Here is a 14,397-nt window from a genome sequence, read left to right on the forward strand (position 1 = left end):
CTTGCTCCCCTGTGTGTAGGCCAAGCCTCTCTCTCTCTCTCTCTCTCTCTCTCTCTCTCTCTCTCTCTCTCCACGTTAGTGTGAATTGCTAGAGAGTTCATTATTTGCAAAAACAAAAGTTTGATCGAATTGCCTCTTGCATTAATCAATTATATCCCACTTGGCTCTCCTCTCTCTCTCTCTCTCTCTCTCTCTCTCTCTCTCTCTCTCTCTCTCTCTCTCTTACCACATTAGTGTGAAGTGCTAGAGAGGCTAATTTTTTTTTAAGAACAAGAACTTGATGGACCCGCCTCTTGCATTACTCAATTATATCTCACTTGGCTCCTCTCTCTCTCTCTCTCTCTCTCTAAGAAGTTAGAGTTTCTCTTTCTCTTCTTCTCTCTCAATCAATTAATGATCTTGAACCATCAAAAGATAGAATTTCTCTAGCGGCACACACCAACGTGGATTTCTAGAGAGAACGTTATCACCTCTTCTCTCTCTCTTTCCCTCTACCCCTCAGGGCTAGAAAAATACATTTTTCCTAACTAATGAAAATAAGGGAAAACTTGAAACTCTCCTAGTTTTTAGGTCAAAATTTGAAGCTTTTAGCCATAATTACACTAAGACTTGTGTAAATTTCATGCAGCCTCAAAATCTAACCAGGTTTTTATCACGGTTAAAATACATGGTACTCGTTTTTTCGTTTAGAGTTTTGCAGCAATCTCCTTCTCCTCATTTCTCTCTCTAGAATGACGCGCATGCGCACAAGAAGTAGGAAACAGAGGCTCCTCGCCGTTTGCTAGTCAACCTAGTGCATCTCTCTCTCTCTCTCTCTCTCTCTCTCTCTCTCTCTCTCTCTCTCTATTAATATAATAATCTCTCTATAAATAAATTAACCTTTGCTCAATCAGGATTACTATTGCTGCCCACATCATCAAGTTCGCATAAGTTTACTCTTCTCTTGAAGAACAAGAAGAGTGTCCACTACACCTTAGTAATCTTAGATTTCATATATAACTTGCCTACTACTGCTTCATACATTGCCATTGGCGAGCCTGCAACATGCCACGATTGTGGACTTGCAAGGGGACAAACAAAGAAACCAAGGGCTGCCCTCGTCGTTTGCACCAGCCTGATCAGAGATGAGGGTTTGCCCGAGAGAGAGAGAGAGAGAGAGAGAGAGAGAGAGAGGGAGGGGGGGGGCACCAGATGGATGCGTGCATAGATCACCATGCAAATAGCGATGCATGCAAGGGATGACGTGGTAGTATTATCTTGCAAGATCGGGGGTGAGAGGCTTCTGGGGCAATGGTAGCGCCGCCACGCTTCCTGCTCCCGAAAGAATGCGCCTCAAAGCAAAGACCTTCAAAGCAACATCCTCTGCATAACCCTTCAACGATACATTCCGTTCCCTCATACTGTGCCGGTAGTGCCCTCGAGGTCCTATCCCCCTTCATGCAAGCCATCCACCATCAACCACAAATATCGCTCTCTCTCTTTCTCTCCTCCTTCTGGCACCACAAGAAGTTTTAGACAAATTCTCACAATAAATCCCACATTGTGACTTACCTCAACATCATTAGCTTCTGTGAAGGAGGCACACATACCTAGCTAGGTACAATTGGGGCAGGGGACCACCGGTCTGGTGGTGTCGGCAGTCCTCTGACCACAATCGTACCTAGCTAGGTCTGCGGTGCCTCTTGAGCAGAAGCTCATGATGTTATGTATTGTATGAAAAACATTGAAAAAGATTCCGTTTTCCTACGTGAGGAAATGTTTAAATCTTCTTGTGAATTAAGGGGAGACTTAATGCAATCATTAATAGGCTTCCATCATCAATCTCAGCCGTCTTGGGCCGCCAGCTACTTATGACACCATCTCTCTCTCTCTCTCTCTCTCTCTCTCTCTCTCTCTCTCTCTCTCTCTCTCTCTCTCTCTCTCTCTGTGTGTGTTCTTTTTTTTTTAACCCAAATAAATCCTGATCTTGGATTTCTCTTAGAGAAAAGAGTGTCTCCAACAAACTGTTGGAAAGAGGCTGTTGAAAGCACTTTACCATAAGCATACAACCAATAAAGAAGGGTTATCTGATCACGAACACTCTAGCAATTGTGTACAAGGGGTTAAGAAATAGCAACCTGCAAATGATTCTGTTCAAAATAGGTTGAACGCAAAGCCATCAACAGGATACACAAGGTATGTAACAAAGAGCGCCACCAACATGAGGGCATAGGCAATGCCGAGGTCAATTGTGGTTCCGTCACTGGTCGGGAAAGGAGCAGGAGCCATGGATGGCTGGCCGTGCACTGCATTCTGCAGAAGGAAAAGCAAGAAGACAAAGAAGAGGAGGGAGAGCTTGGAGTACGCCATAGCCAGGTCCCTCCAAGTTCCCCACGCAGAACTCTCTCTCTCTCTCTCTCTCTCTCTCTCTCTCTCTCTCTCTCTCTCTCTCTCTCAGTGTGCGCCGGCGCGTGGTGCTAGAGAGACATTACATCAAGGCCCACTGTTCGGGAAAAAATGTGTGTCAACTTAATATCATGCCATTTTCAATTTCAAAAACGCTGGTTGAAGGCAAGGGGAAGAGGAGAAATTCCCTCCCAAAATAGAGAAAATTAGTGGAAAAACCCAAACAAATAAACCTAATTTTCTAAAATTTCCTCTCGAAAATTCAATAAAGGGAATTTTCTATGTTTAGTAAAATGAATTTTCTCGAAAACTACATCAAGCATATATAGGTGCCAGCAATTCAAGGGCAAAAATCCATACACTGACTGAAGCCTCACATGTTGATAAAATGAGTGACGTGATTATGAAAGATGTGTTCATTTACGGTGCACGTCATTAGAAAATTCTTCTTTGAATTTATCTTAAATGGAATTTTGTTTGTTTGTGAAATTGATTTTTCCCAACCACTGTTGCGTAGGGAGCACCAACAAGTAAAACCCTCGGTGTATAAAAGGTCAATGGCAACACATCAAAGAATCACCTTCTCCGTGTAGCGATGCGTGCCGACGTCCGGTCCTAGAGGCAGGTAATGTGTAGGGAGGTCCAAGGTGGAGAAACTCGATCTTCATGAAGAGATCCGTATCCCAAAGTAAGCAATGGCATAAGAGCTTTTCTTTCTCTCTCTTTAACTTTTGGCGATGGACAACTCCTTCATTGTCACTAGTGTCTAGGAAAAATCATTCTCCCAAACATACCTTTCCATGAATTTTCCAAAAAGAGATTTCAAAAAATTGGGTTATTTTTCAAAAAAAAAAAAAACTATTCTTCTCTATTTAGGGGCATAATATTAAGTTGTCACATTTTTTCCGAACACTAATTGTCGTTGTGACATCAATACGCCCCATCTCTCTCTCTCTCTCTCTCTCTCTCTCTCTCTCTATTTGTGATTTTGTGTGCGCGTGTGCGTTTGAGCGAGAAAGAATTCATCTTACCAATGACTAGTCTCTCTCTCTACGTGTTATGTGCCTCTGGCTGTGTGGGCATGGGGGTTGTTAGTAAGAGAGAGAGAGAGAGAGAGAGAGAGAGAGGCTTCGAACTCCCTATTGAGTTATTCTATTTTATGCTACCCATGGTGTTGCAGCTCCTAGCTTTTATATCTGCATGTTATGGACTTGCTTGCATATGGGTTATCAATGGCCAAATCATTATTCATACCTTCTCACACATAAAATTGATGAAGCTCATACGAATCTCTTCATGGAGATCCAAAGATGAGCACATGTTGTCATACGATCATAAGTGTGCCAAGTTTTTTTGTAAGTGCTGCATTAGCAAAGTATAGGCACTTGCAGTGCAGGTGCACACACGCACGCGCGCTCGCACACACACACACACACACACACACACACACACACAGAGAGAGAGAGAGAGAGAGAGAGAGAGAGAGAGAGAGAGAGAGAGAGAGAGAGAGAGAGAGGACAAAACACTCACATTTGGGTCCAAGAAAAGGATCAAGAAAGAGGGGGCAAGGTAGCAAGAGGGAAGAGATGGATTTAGAGTAGATGGGGAGGGCGGTTGTGGTTCACTATTACTCCAACTTTCACACACACACACACACACAGATGCCTGTGTGAGTTCATGTGCAAAGAGAGAGGCAGAAAGAAAGCGAGAGAGAGAGAGAGAGAGAGAGAGAGAGAGAGAGGAGTTTGCTTGCAGGTGAAAGAGTGAGGAAAGGTAGTTGGCAAGCTTGCTTTTGTGTAGATATTGTGGCCATTGTAGCAAGATCTTCATCCATCTCGTCTTTGCATAGTGTCGCCCTATGCTCGTCCTCTTCATCAACATCCTTTTCCTTGAAGTTCTGCCCTTCCCTCTCCTTCACCCCCTCCAAAGGTTTTTGCCTTATTTGCATGGTCACCAAGAAGGTCTATGCATGATTTTCTAGAAAGATGTCATGGCTTTTTGGGATTAGGGGAGGTGGCAACCTTTCGATCTTGAATGGCTTGATTGATTGCTTTTCAATGACTATGGACTTAATCCCCTCCAACTTGGAAAGGATACAACTACCAACAAAGGTGGAAATCTTTGTGGGGCAGGTATGGACTGTGTCCCCTAGTTCCAACTTGGAGCTCAATCTAGAGCAACTGCTCCATTCTCTTTTAGAAAGTTGTTGGGTACTCAACTACTGTTGATGTGATGGTTTGAGAGCACAAGATGGGTTGACTTCTTCGACACCCATACCCAATCTTTGCTCGGGTTTTAGTTTGCTCGGAAAATCTCGCTCGGGCTATGGTAAGACTCCTCTTGCTGGCTTCCCATTGGACCCGTCCAAGCTTAGCCAATAGAATTTGAGAAGCATAAGTGATAGTCTTGTGACATGTGTTCCCCTTTCCTCTTTTCTGAGAGCTTTAGGTAATTAATTAATGCAACTAAACTCTCATTGGACCCCTTTGTCTTCTGGCCAATAGGAATCAGGCAAGCCATTGGGCTATTGAATGCTCATTGGACCCCTTGGGAAACTGTCCAATAGTCTTCTAGAGAGCTTAATTCTTATTGGTTCTTTTATTAAGTGTTTTTAAATTAATTAAACTAGATTTACTCTAGCCTAATTCTCATTGGTCCACCTCCATGGCCATCCAATAGGATTTGAGTGCACCTTGTGGGCATCTGGGTTAGGGAGCTGACATGTGTCCCTCATTCCCTTTGTGTAAAGGGAGCCTGTGAGTGTGCGCGTATGTGTGTGTTTCTCTCTCATCCCCTACTTACAGGGCTCGCCCCCTCCTATGTAGGAGTCATGAAGACTTTTTTGTACACACACAAAGCATCCAATTCCACTAAACTTGACCATTGGACACAACCTTTGAATTTTGAAACCTTAGCAATTTGGAAGTCTTAATGGGCTGAACCTTAGGGTCTTTAAAGCCCATTGTTGCACATTGCTCTTTTGCAGATGGCCCCCCCTTTGGATCCCTATTTTCCCTCCTTTGGATCCCTATTGTGGCCAATCTGTCAGCTTAACTAATATTCTAGCTTTTTCTCCCCTGGCACTTCACCGTATTAAATGATCAGTTTAACATGAGAAAATCATTTAGAAGAATTAGATATTAGTTATTATGACAACACCACTCTTGAAAAAATAGAAAGATTATGTTATTGGCTTAAAATGCGAAAGGATGTGTTTCGTTATGTCACACAGTGCACTGATTGTCAAAAGGTAAAAGCTCCTCGGGGTAAGCAGCAAAGCCTCTTGCTTCTGCTGCCAATTCTCGATGGACCTTTTCAAGATATTTCCATGGATTTGTGACTAACCTTCCACCTAGTTTGCATTCCAAGGAACACTCAATGTTTGACAATTGTTGATCGCTTCAACAAGTTTTGCATGTTGATTCCTTGTAAGGGCCACAGCCACCGTATAAGATGTAGCACGGTTGTTCATAAAGCATTGGTACCCCCTCTGTGGTTTGCCAAAATCAATTGTTTCAAATAGGGATGTTAAGTTCACGTCCAACTTTTGCCGCGCACTCTCTGAAAATTTTGGCACTAAGTTGAAGTTTTCGTCTGCTTTTCATCCATAGTCATATGGTCAAACAGAGATTTACAATCAGTTGGCTTTTGATGTTTTAAAGTCATATGCACATGATCAGCAGTCCCATTGGGAGCTCTATCTCCCATTGGTTCAGGCTATTTTGAATGACTCTTTTTCCTCTGCCATTGGTCGAACTCCGTATGAGGCACCTTTTGGTCGTCCGTTCCAATCACTTTTGACTCGCTCGGTCAATCAAATGCCTGATGCCAATGCTGAAAGTCAGTCGTTGGATGAGATTTCAGAGAGTGAAGCTTCGGCTAAGCAAGACTCAGGAGTCTTACTCGCTCAGTCAGTCAAATGCCTGATGCCAATGCTGAAAGTCAGTCGTTGGATGAGATTTCAGAGAGTGAAGCTTCGGCTAAGCAAGGCTCAGGAGTCTTACTCACGACAGAATATGCACAACGTTTTCCATGTTTCTTGGTTGAAAGTGTTTCACGGAACACCTTCGAAGGACAATTCCGAAGAAGAAGAGCCAGAGATCATCGATGAAGCTGAAGTCATGGAGCTGGAGTAAGTGTTGTTGCATCAGTTTCGCCATGGTTCAAAGAAGCAAGTCAAACAGTACTTTTTGAAGTTTTTTTACTTTTTACTTTTTACTTTTTTGGGCTAGAGCCGGCAAGCCAGCAAGGAACTGCCTTTGCTTCGCGTGCACGCAAACGAGTCAAAGACAGATTACCTTGCGGACTTGCCGACAAAGGGAAAAGCGCCTCCATGCCGTATCGTGGCATGTCAACGGGGAATGGAAGCAAGTTTCCCCCTCGGGGGAGTAAAAAGTCTTTTCATGCCATGTTAGTCAGTCCATGTTCCCTTGTTAGTCACGCCACCCGAGGGTAACGTCGGGAAATCACCAAACGAATTCAGTGATGCATTTAAGGACCAAGGTTGAGAGAGAGGGACAAACCCTTGTAACTCACAGATCGTACTGAATCTTGCACAGGTACTCCAGGATTTTCGCCTGGTAGAAAAAGGCTCGAGGGGGTCGATGAAGAGTTTTTCAAAGATTACCCAACATTGTTAGCAGCCAACAAGGAAGCCATGCAGATCGGTACCAGTACCTCACTTTAAAAAGGACGGGATGTCACGTGCACATCTAACACTATGTACATGTGGGCAAGCTACTTCAAGTCCATCGTTCATGTTAGCTTAGGAAGTGTTGTGGCACCTTTGTGAGCTTGTGCGCAGGCCGTACATCTCCAGGCACTTAGAGTAGTTGCATATCCTCTGGTCGCACACAGCATGATCATCAACAGGACAGTCAATACCCATCATGAGCATTTTTCATTGCATAGAACCCATTTTCCCTATTTTAACCACTTTTTTAATAAGTGACTTCGTTGGGAAACTGGGTAGGGCAATTTTTTTAAGCATCTATAAAAGAAACCTAGCGCTAGCACTTTCTGGCAGAAGAGGCAGCAAACGTTCCTACAACTTGCAGTGCACCTTCTTAGCAAGACTGGCAGGATTCCCTAGCGTTTTCAACCAACACCCCCTGGCATTTTTGCAGATCCCAAATTCAGTCTGGCATTTTTGCAACCAGCAGATAGCATCAGCGTTTTGCAATTTCCCGACGTTAGATCAGCCAATGCATCAGCGTTTTCAGTTTTCAGCACTTAAACACCACAGAACCAACCCCTAACCTCACAGATCTCACCTTCCCGCAGTAGATCCTCGCCACACGGTTAGATCAGCCAGCATTTTCAATTTCAGCCCGCTGTCTGTAGATTTCAACATCTGCGTCTTCAATGCATCGTCGTCACCATCGCCGTCCTCGCCGACACAGTGTCAGAATTCCACAATTAGCAGATTTACAGATTTCAACCCTAGCGTTTTTCAGATTTGAGTCCGTCTCATCGTCATCATCATTGTCGTCAACATCGTCGACAAGTCCATAGCATTTAGACCATTGTACCAGATTTGTGCAATCAATAGCATAGACCTCTCTCACCATAGAGATGGGGGACCCTTGGAGGAGGGTTTGACAACCGTTGGTGTCGTATTCTTCTCTCTCTCTCTCTGTCTCTCTCAGTCTCAGCACCTTCATTCAGAGTGTCTTTCACTTTGTTTATGATCATTTGCACTCTCTCACTAAAGGAACGGAAGGCTCTCCCTTCCGTAAGTAAAAGGAACCCTTGAGCACAGTTCGGAGCACTCATCTTGAGCAAAGTTCAACATTCACTTCCATTGCACCTTACAAAGGACCACTTCTTTGGCTTTGTGCCCATAGGCATTGTTGCTCTTGAAATGCTTCCATTCATCGATTCGATGGGAACATTGTTGCATCCAGTGAGTTGTCCATAGACGGCAAGAATCACACCACCAAGTTTGCTTGTCAGCATAATCTTGTGCAAATTGCACACGTCTTTGACTACCATAGGGGTGCCTAGGATTCACTTCTCGTGTTTTAAGGGTTGGTGTAGGAGCACAAACTAGCCTAAGCTTCTCTTATTAGAGATACAATTTTATCTGCTAGGGCCCATTCTAAAAAGTTGTCGTTTCTTCTGGAAAATGATTGTCAAACTCTACCGCCTCTCGCATCCAAGCTTCTAAGTTCTTGTTGTTTCGCATGAATAGATATATACGAAGCTCTAGATTTTGAAATCCCTCTAGGAAGCAGGGCACTTTGCGCTCTTGGCTTGGCAACTCTTGTGTGGGGCACTGTGTTATAGTATTACGCTTAACACCCCACTAAATTTGGAATGATCATCCAGAAACAATTGGCTTAAGCTCTTAAATTCTCTGAGGACACTGTTAGGGCTTGAAACCAACTCGTTGCTTTGTTTTCGAGTGTTAGGCCAAAGCCTTGCACCATCGTGTCTTCCTCTACAACTTGTTCCACTTGCAAGACCTGTTTAAAATACGTGAAGTGGTCACAAGGATCACCGGATCCATCGACACTCTTCAAGTGAGTGGTTATCTCTCTTGGATCAAATCCTGCGTTGAAAGCTTGTGGATGCTCTCTCTTTTGACTTGCACACATTGTTGACTAGTGGGGAAATAACTACAAATTCGTTGCCGGAAGTATCTTACAGCGACACACATGGCTAGGGAAACCTGTGCTAGAATCGTGCACATATGGAGTGACACAGACCGCAAACACGGGCCTAATGAGACTCTAGAAAAGATGGAAAGACCTCATTGTTGAATCAGACTTCGTCAGTCGCTCGGTGCATGCGTAACACTAAATTTGTGGAATAACTGTCCTCCAATTTCAGTGTAATCAAGTTTGTTTAAGTGATCTTTATAAAAGAATAGTAACGGTGAACCACAAAAACCCTGTGCACCTGAAAATGATTGGCAGCTAGAGGGAGTTCAGACTCTACCTGGCATTTTTCATTACTTGTCTTGTAGCTTGAAGCTTTGTCTACGCCCTGAGGTTGAGCTGCAATTTTTCTCATTTTTCGTTCCATCGTTGTGTAGACTCTAGAGTTTGCCCAACTTGTCAAAGTATTGAGCCTCAGCTTCTGTACTCCAAGCTTGAACTTGAAAGGTGACTAAGTACATTACAGAAATTCTTCAGTAGAACCAGGTGTGGAGAGTACAGCAACACACTTTTCGACTATCTCAATTCGACTCCAAGCCCATACTGAAGTAAGATACTTGCCAACATCAGCTCTTGTGGGCCTTCAGTTTGATACATCGTGAATTCTTTCAAAACCCATCAATACTTTGCAGCTCAACAATATGAGCAACACCACGGCACCCATAGAAGCCTTCGGAGAACCTGCCAATGGTTGCACATAAAGCCGTTCCAAAAAATTCCTCGCCCAAGAGGTCTGCTTGGCGGCCTACATGCATGTGCTGTGCTGCTGAAGTTTTGTACAAAGCGGGGGTTGCAACCGAACTGCTCTAACTGCATGACAGCAAGTCTCCAGTAGAACTGCATTACAGCAATTCTTTAGTAGAACCAATGCAGAGAGTACAACAGCACGATTTTCTACAATCTGAATTTGACTCCAAGCTCCATTCTAATGTAAGCCATGGGTAATATATTTGCCAACTCCTGCTCTTGTAAGTTATGTCCTTCACTTTGATATATCGTGCATTCTTTCAGAACCCATCAGTATTTTGCACATTCAGCTCAGTCATATGAGCAACACCATCGCATGCCCTTTCGACATCACCTACTGTTTGGCATGCTCCCACCAATGCTGTCCAGGATATGGAAGTTGGCTGGAAGGGCATGCTCCTAATCATAATCTCAGCTTCTGTCAATTGCCCCATTCTACTCAATAAGTCAATCACACAATTGAAATGCTCTAATTCAGCCGCGTTATTGTGCAACATCTTAAGTAAAAAATGCTCACCACTTTCTAGCAAACCACTATGACTGCATGCAGAAAGAATAATCAAAAATGTTACATTGTCCATGACCAGTCCTGTATGCTCCATTTGCTGTAGGAGGAGGACAGCCTCTTCACCAAGTCCATAACATGCATAAGCTGCAATCATGGCAGTCCAAGCAAACAAATGTTTGAAGATCGACCTTTCAAACACAGTTCTTGCATCATTGAGCATTCCACATTTTCCATAAAAATTCACGAGTGAGGTTACTATGCTGCCATCTAGCTCAAATCCACAAAATATGATATGCATATGCAGGAGACTCCCCCTAGTGACACTACAATCATTGATGCAGAAATCTAAAGCCATAGCAAAAGTAATCTCATTTGGACTTACCCCATTCCTTTGCATGTTTTCAATAAAATTAGCATTCGTAGCCCCTTGAAGCACGCCACTTGTTGACATGGCATTCCAAGTTGCTTTGTTCTTTGCTGCAAGTCTTTCAAAAACCCTTTCTGCCTCACGGGGACTCTGACACCTGCCATACATGGTAATGAGACAATTTCCAATCATGACTTCATGCTCAAGTTCCAAACATGTAATAAAGTAGTGCAGAAGCCTTCCATCTGTCAACAAAGCCTCCTCATTTCTACATGCACCAAGAACATTGACGAATGTCGTGACATCTGGTGTTACTTCGAAAAGCATGGTGACGAATATCTCGAGTGCCTTCCTGCCAACCTCCAAATAACAATAAGCTGAGACGATGGAATTCCATGATGCTACATTTCTCTCTGAAAGGTGATTGAAAGCTCCCAATGCCTCCTGTAGATGGCCACATTTAGAATACATGGTAATAGCAGCATTATTCACAGGCAGATGTGACATACCACTGCAAATTGCTGAAATGTGGACCACCTTTCCTTGAAAATAGGCATGCAAGTTACCACAAATTTCAAAAATGTTTGTGAATGTTACCATATCCGGTATAACCCCTTCCACTACCATCTGCCGAAATGTTTGGAGTGCATCCTGTAGACAATTGAAATGCACATAGCTTTTGATCACAATGTTAAAAGAAATAACATCATGCTCTTGCATTTCAAAAAAACTTCTTTCTAGGTCAACTATGCTGCCGAACTCCCAGTACATATTGAGGATGGCATTCGTTATTCTTGTGTGTGAGACATAAGAACAGTAAAGAAGACGTGCATGCAATCTTAAGCCATCTATCAAGGCCCCGTGTTCAATGCATGCATGTAAAAAGTTAAGAAAAGTGGTCATATTTGGAAGAATTGCTTCCTCTAGCAGTTGCTCAAACTGCTCAAGAACCTCGGCAGAAAACCCATTTTCAGATAATGCTCGTATGAAGGCGCTCCAAGAAATCTCATCTAATTCATGCATCCTGGTAAACAATGTGCATGCATCTTCCAAGCTGGAGCACCTTCCGTACAAGCTAACAAGTGCTGTATTCAGAAGTATGTCTTGTTCAAATCCAAGGCTGATTATGCACGCATGCAAGTGTTTGCCACAAAGTAAACTTTTGGAGTCATTGCACGCATTGAACACACATATATAAGAGGCATTTTCAGCAAGAACACCTTCATTTTGCATCTGCACAAATAATTGAAGAGCTTCTTCTGCTCTGCCATACTCTGCATGAGCTGCAATCATAGAATTCCAAGTCACCTCCTTTCGACTGAGGGATTTATCAAAAAGGTAGTGTGTGTCCTCTAGAGTTCCTAGTCTTCCATATAGGTGTATTAAAGAAGCAACTATAGCAGGAACCTCTGCAAAGCCACCACACACAATGCATGAGTAAACCAACCTTAGTCCAGGGAGAGTATCTGTCCAAGTGCATGCTGAGAGTATGCTCGCGTATGTGGCCTCATCTGGAGCCATCGCTTCCTTTTCCATCTGAGATAGACATTCAAAAACCTCCGTCGCTTTATTTTGCTGAGCATACGTTTTGATCATGGTGTTCCAAGATATAATATCTCTATTTACCATTCTCTCAAACACTCTCTTAGCATTCAATAATGCACCACAATTTCCATACATATCAGTAAGTGCATTTGCAACCATGCAATCCAAATCATATCCCCTTATTGTGATGTCTGTGTGCATGTTTTGACCATCAGTCAGATACTCCTGCTTAGAGCAAGCACTGAGAAGCTTCAATATTGTTACCTTGTCAAAAAGGACATTATCCCTGCGCATTTTGGTGTATAAATAAATGGCATGTGCGTCATTTCCAGAATGAGCATATGCTCCAATTATGCTGGTCAAAATGAGTCCACTTCTCTCTTTCAGTCGTTCAAATGCACACCAAGCATCCCCCAAACTGTTACAATCCCCATACATGTCAATGAGTGCATTTGTTACAAGAGGATCTGCGTCAAAATCTAGAAGAATGGCAGTACAGTGAAGAAATCTTCCCTCAGAAAAAGCTGTATGCTTTGCACAAGCAACCAGCAAATCAACAAGCATTTGACAGTCGGGAACCATCCCAGACTCATGCATCTCATGGAGAAGGTCACAAGCTTCACTCAAAAGTCCGTGCTGAGCATTTACCATGATCATTGTATTCCACAGAAGGAAATCCTTATCAGAAACTCTCCTAAACAATATTTGTGAGATATCAACGCACTGAAACTTGCCATACAATTTAATGGCTGAAGCCACGACAGAATTGTCATCATCTAGCCCAACAATCACTACCTGATTGTACATCCACTCACCGACAGCAAGACTTTCAAGATCATCACATGCATCAAGCACCATACTCCATGTTGTTCTGTCAGGATTGATGCCTCCATCTTGCATGGCGTAGACAAGCTTCAGTGCCTCCTCCGTATTGTTCTCTGCGGTATACCCTGCAATTAAAGAGTTCCACGTGATCAGATTTCTTTCCGATAAGCTTTGAAATAATGTATGAGCATCATGGAGACAGGTATGAGTAATATACATATTTACTAAAGCAGATCCAAGGACAACGTCCACTTTAAATCTGACTTCTAATATCCATGAATGTAATATCCGCACATCTGGTAATGCAGCACATGCATTTAAAATAACTACAAAGGTGACTGTGTTGGGCAGCATCCCTTTCCGTAGCATGTCATTAAAAAGATGAAAGGTGTGATCCACATATCCCAACTGAGCATAGCCAGCGATCATGGTGTTCCAAGAAACCATGTCATAATGCTCCATTCTATCAAAAACATCTCTTGCAGAAATAATATTCTTACATTTACTATACATATGGACAAGGGCTGAGTCTGAGATGACCTCATGCCAATCACGCTCAATGGCTACTCGGGCATGAATGTATTGGCCAGCTTTAATGTCTCCCAAAGAAGCACATGCAGAAAGCATGCTAACCATGGTAAATTTATCAGCCACCACACACTTCTGGTGCATCTCCTGAAAGAGGTAAAGGCAATCAGCTCCATGTCCGTGTTTAGCATCAACAGAGATGATGGCATTCCAAGATATCACATCCTTATCGTGTAATCTCTCAAAGGTTCCGAATGCATCATCAAGGGCGCCACATTTTCCATACAAACTAAGGATGCTAGTGGCTATGGTGGCATCAGAATCGAGACCCAGAAAAACAGCAAGGGTGTGTAGGCACCTCCCTTTGTCAAGAGACTTTTCCTTGCAGCATACCAAGAGAATTTTGGCAAGAGAGGACTTATCTGTTGGGAAGACTCGTTCGACGAGAGGATCGCGAGTACAAAGGCCATGCAGGCCATGGACGTGCCGTAAATTAAAGATGGAGCAGGGGCAGGAAGATTGGCTTTCGCGTATCTTTGCTGTGAGCTCATGGGGATCACGTCGACGCATACTCTACTCCATCTAACATATACACAAGTTTTATATACACTATGTATGTACCCTCGATTGTAAAAAATACCTTCATTAAAGAGAATCTAGGTGAGATTCTCTCTGCCAGCGACGAATAACACCAGGCCTCCTTCTTCACCGACAACTGTGTGCCCCTGTCAGTTATCTCGGGACAGCCACTGCACTCCTTTCACACGAGGACTGCGCGCGAAGACCACGAACGCTGGAAATGGGCGACGAACTAGGAGGGCAGCGCACGA

The 14,397-nt window shown here is 43.4% G+C and overlaps 1 protein-coding gene and 1 pseudogene across 5 annotated transcripts; one reads left to right on the forward strand and one right to left on the reverse strand.

Annotated features, from left to right (window-relative positions):
- Window positions 1-2,215: 2,215 nt before the first annotated feature.
- LOC147445755 (uncharacterized) lies at window positions 2,216-5,326 on the forward strand (annotated as a pseudogene).
- Window positions 5,327-9,285: 3,959 nt separating this feature from the next.
- LOC147445756 (pentatricopeptide repeat-containing protein At2g39620-like) lies at window positions 9,286-14,192 on the reverse strand. Of its 5 annotated transcripts, XR_015189806.1 has the most exons (3): window positions 10,685-14,192; window positions 10,312-10,446; window positions 10,075-10,212 (listed from the first exon to the last, which is right to left on the reverse strand). XR_015189806.1 is itself a non-coding variant. In XM_086525179.1 (2 exons), the coding sequence occupies exons 1-2, from the start codon at window positions 14,135-14,137 to the stop codon at window positions 10,055-10,057; spliced, it is 3,930 nt and encodes a 1,309-aa protein (XP_086381305.1). In that variant the 5' UTR covers window positions 14,138-14,191; the 3' UTR covers window positions 9,286-10,054. The 5 variants fall into 5 exon arrangements, 4 of the variants coding, with proteins under 4 accessions (XP_086381305.1, XP_086381304.1, XP_086381307.1 ...); XM_086525179.1 differs by having other exon boundaries at window positions 9,286-11,113; window positions 11,267-14,191; XM_086525178.1 differs by having other exon boundaries at window positions 9,286-10,212; window positions 10,312-14,190.
- Between the last annotated feature and the right edge of the window lie 205 nt (window positions 14,193-14,397).

Source organism: Adiantum capillus-veneris, chromosome 12 (genome assembly GCF_014529385.1).
Source record: "Adiantum capillus-veneris isolate H3 chromosome 12, ASM1452938v2, whole genome shotgun sequence".
NCBI classification, from domain to species: Eukaryota; Viridiplantae; Streptophyta; class Polypodiopsida; order Polypodiales; family Pteridaceae; genus Adiantum; species Adiantum capillus-veneris.

What these genes read in the sequence shown, in the direction of transcription:
- LOC147445756 (XM_086525178.1), bottom strand. Translation starts at nt 14,137, where the DNA reads ATGCGTCGACGTGATCCCCATGAGCTCACAGCAAAGATACGCGAAAGC. An exon ending in TAGTGGTTTGCTAGAAAGTG is followed by an intron (nt 10,213 to 10,311) that starts GTGAGCATTTTT and finishes GGCAATTGACAG; the next exon opens with AAGCTGAGATTATGATTAGG.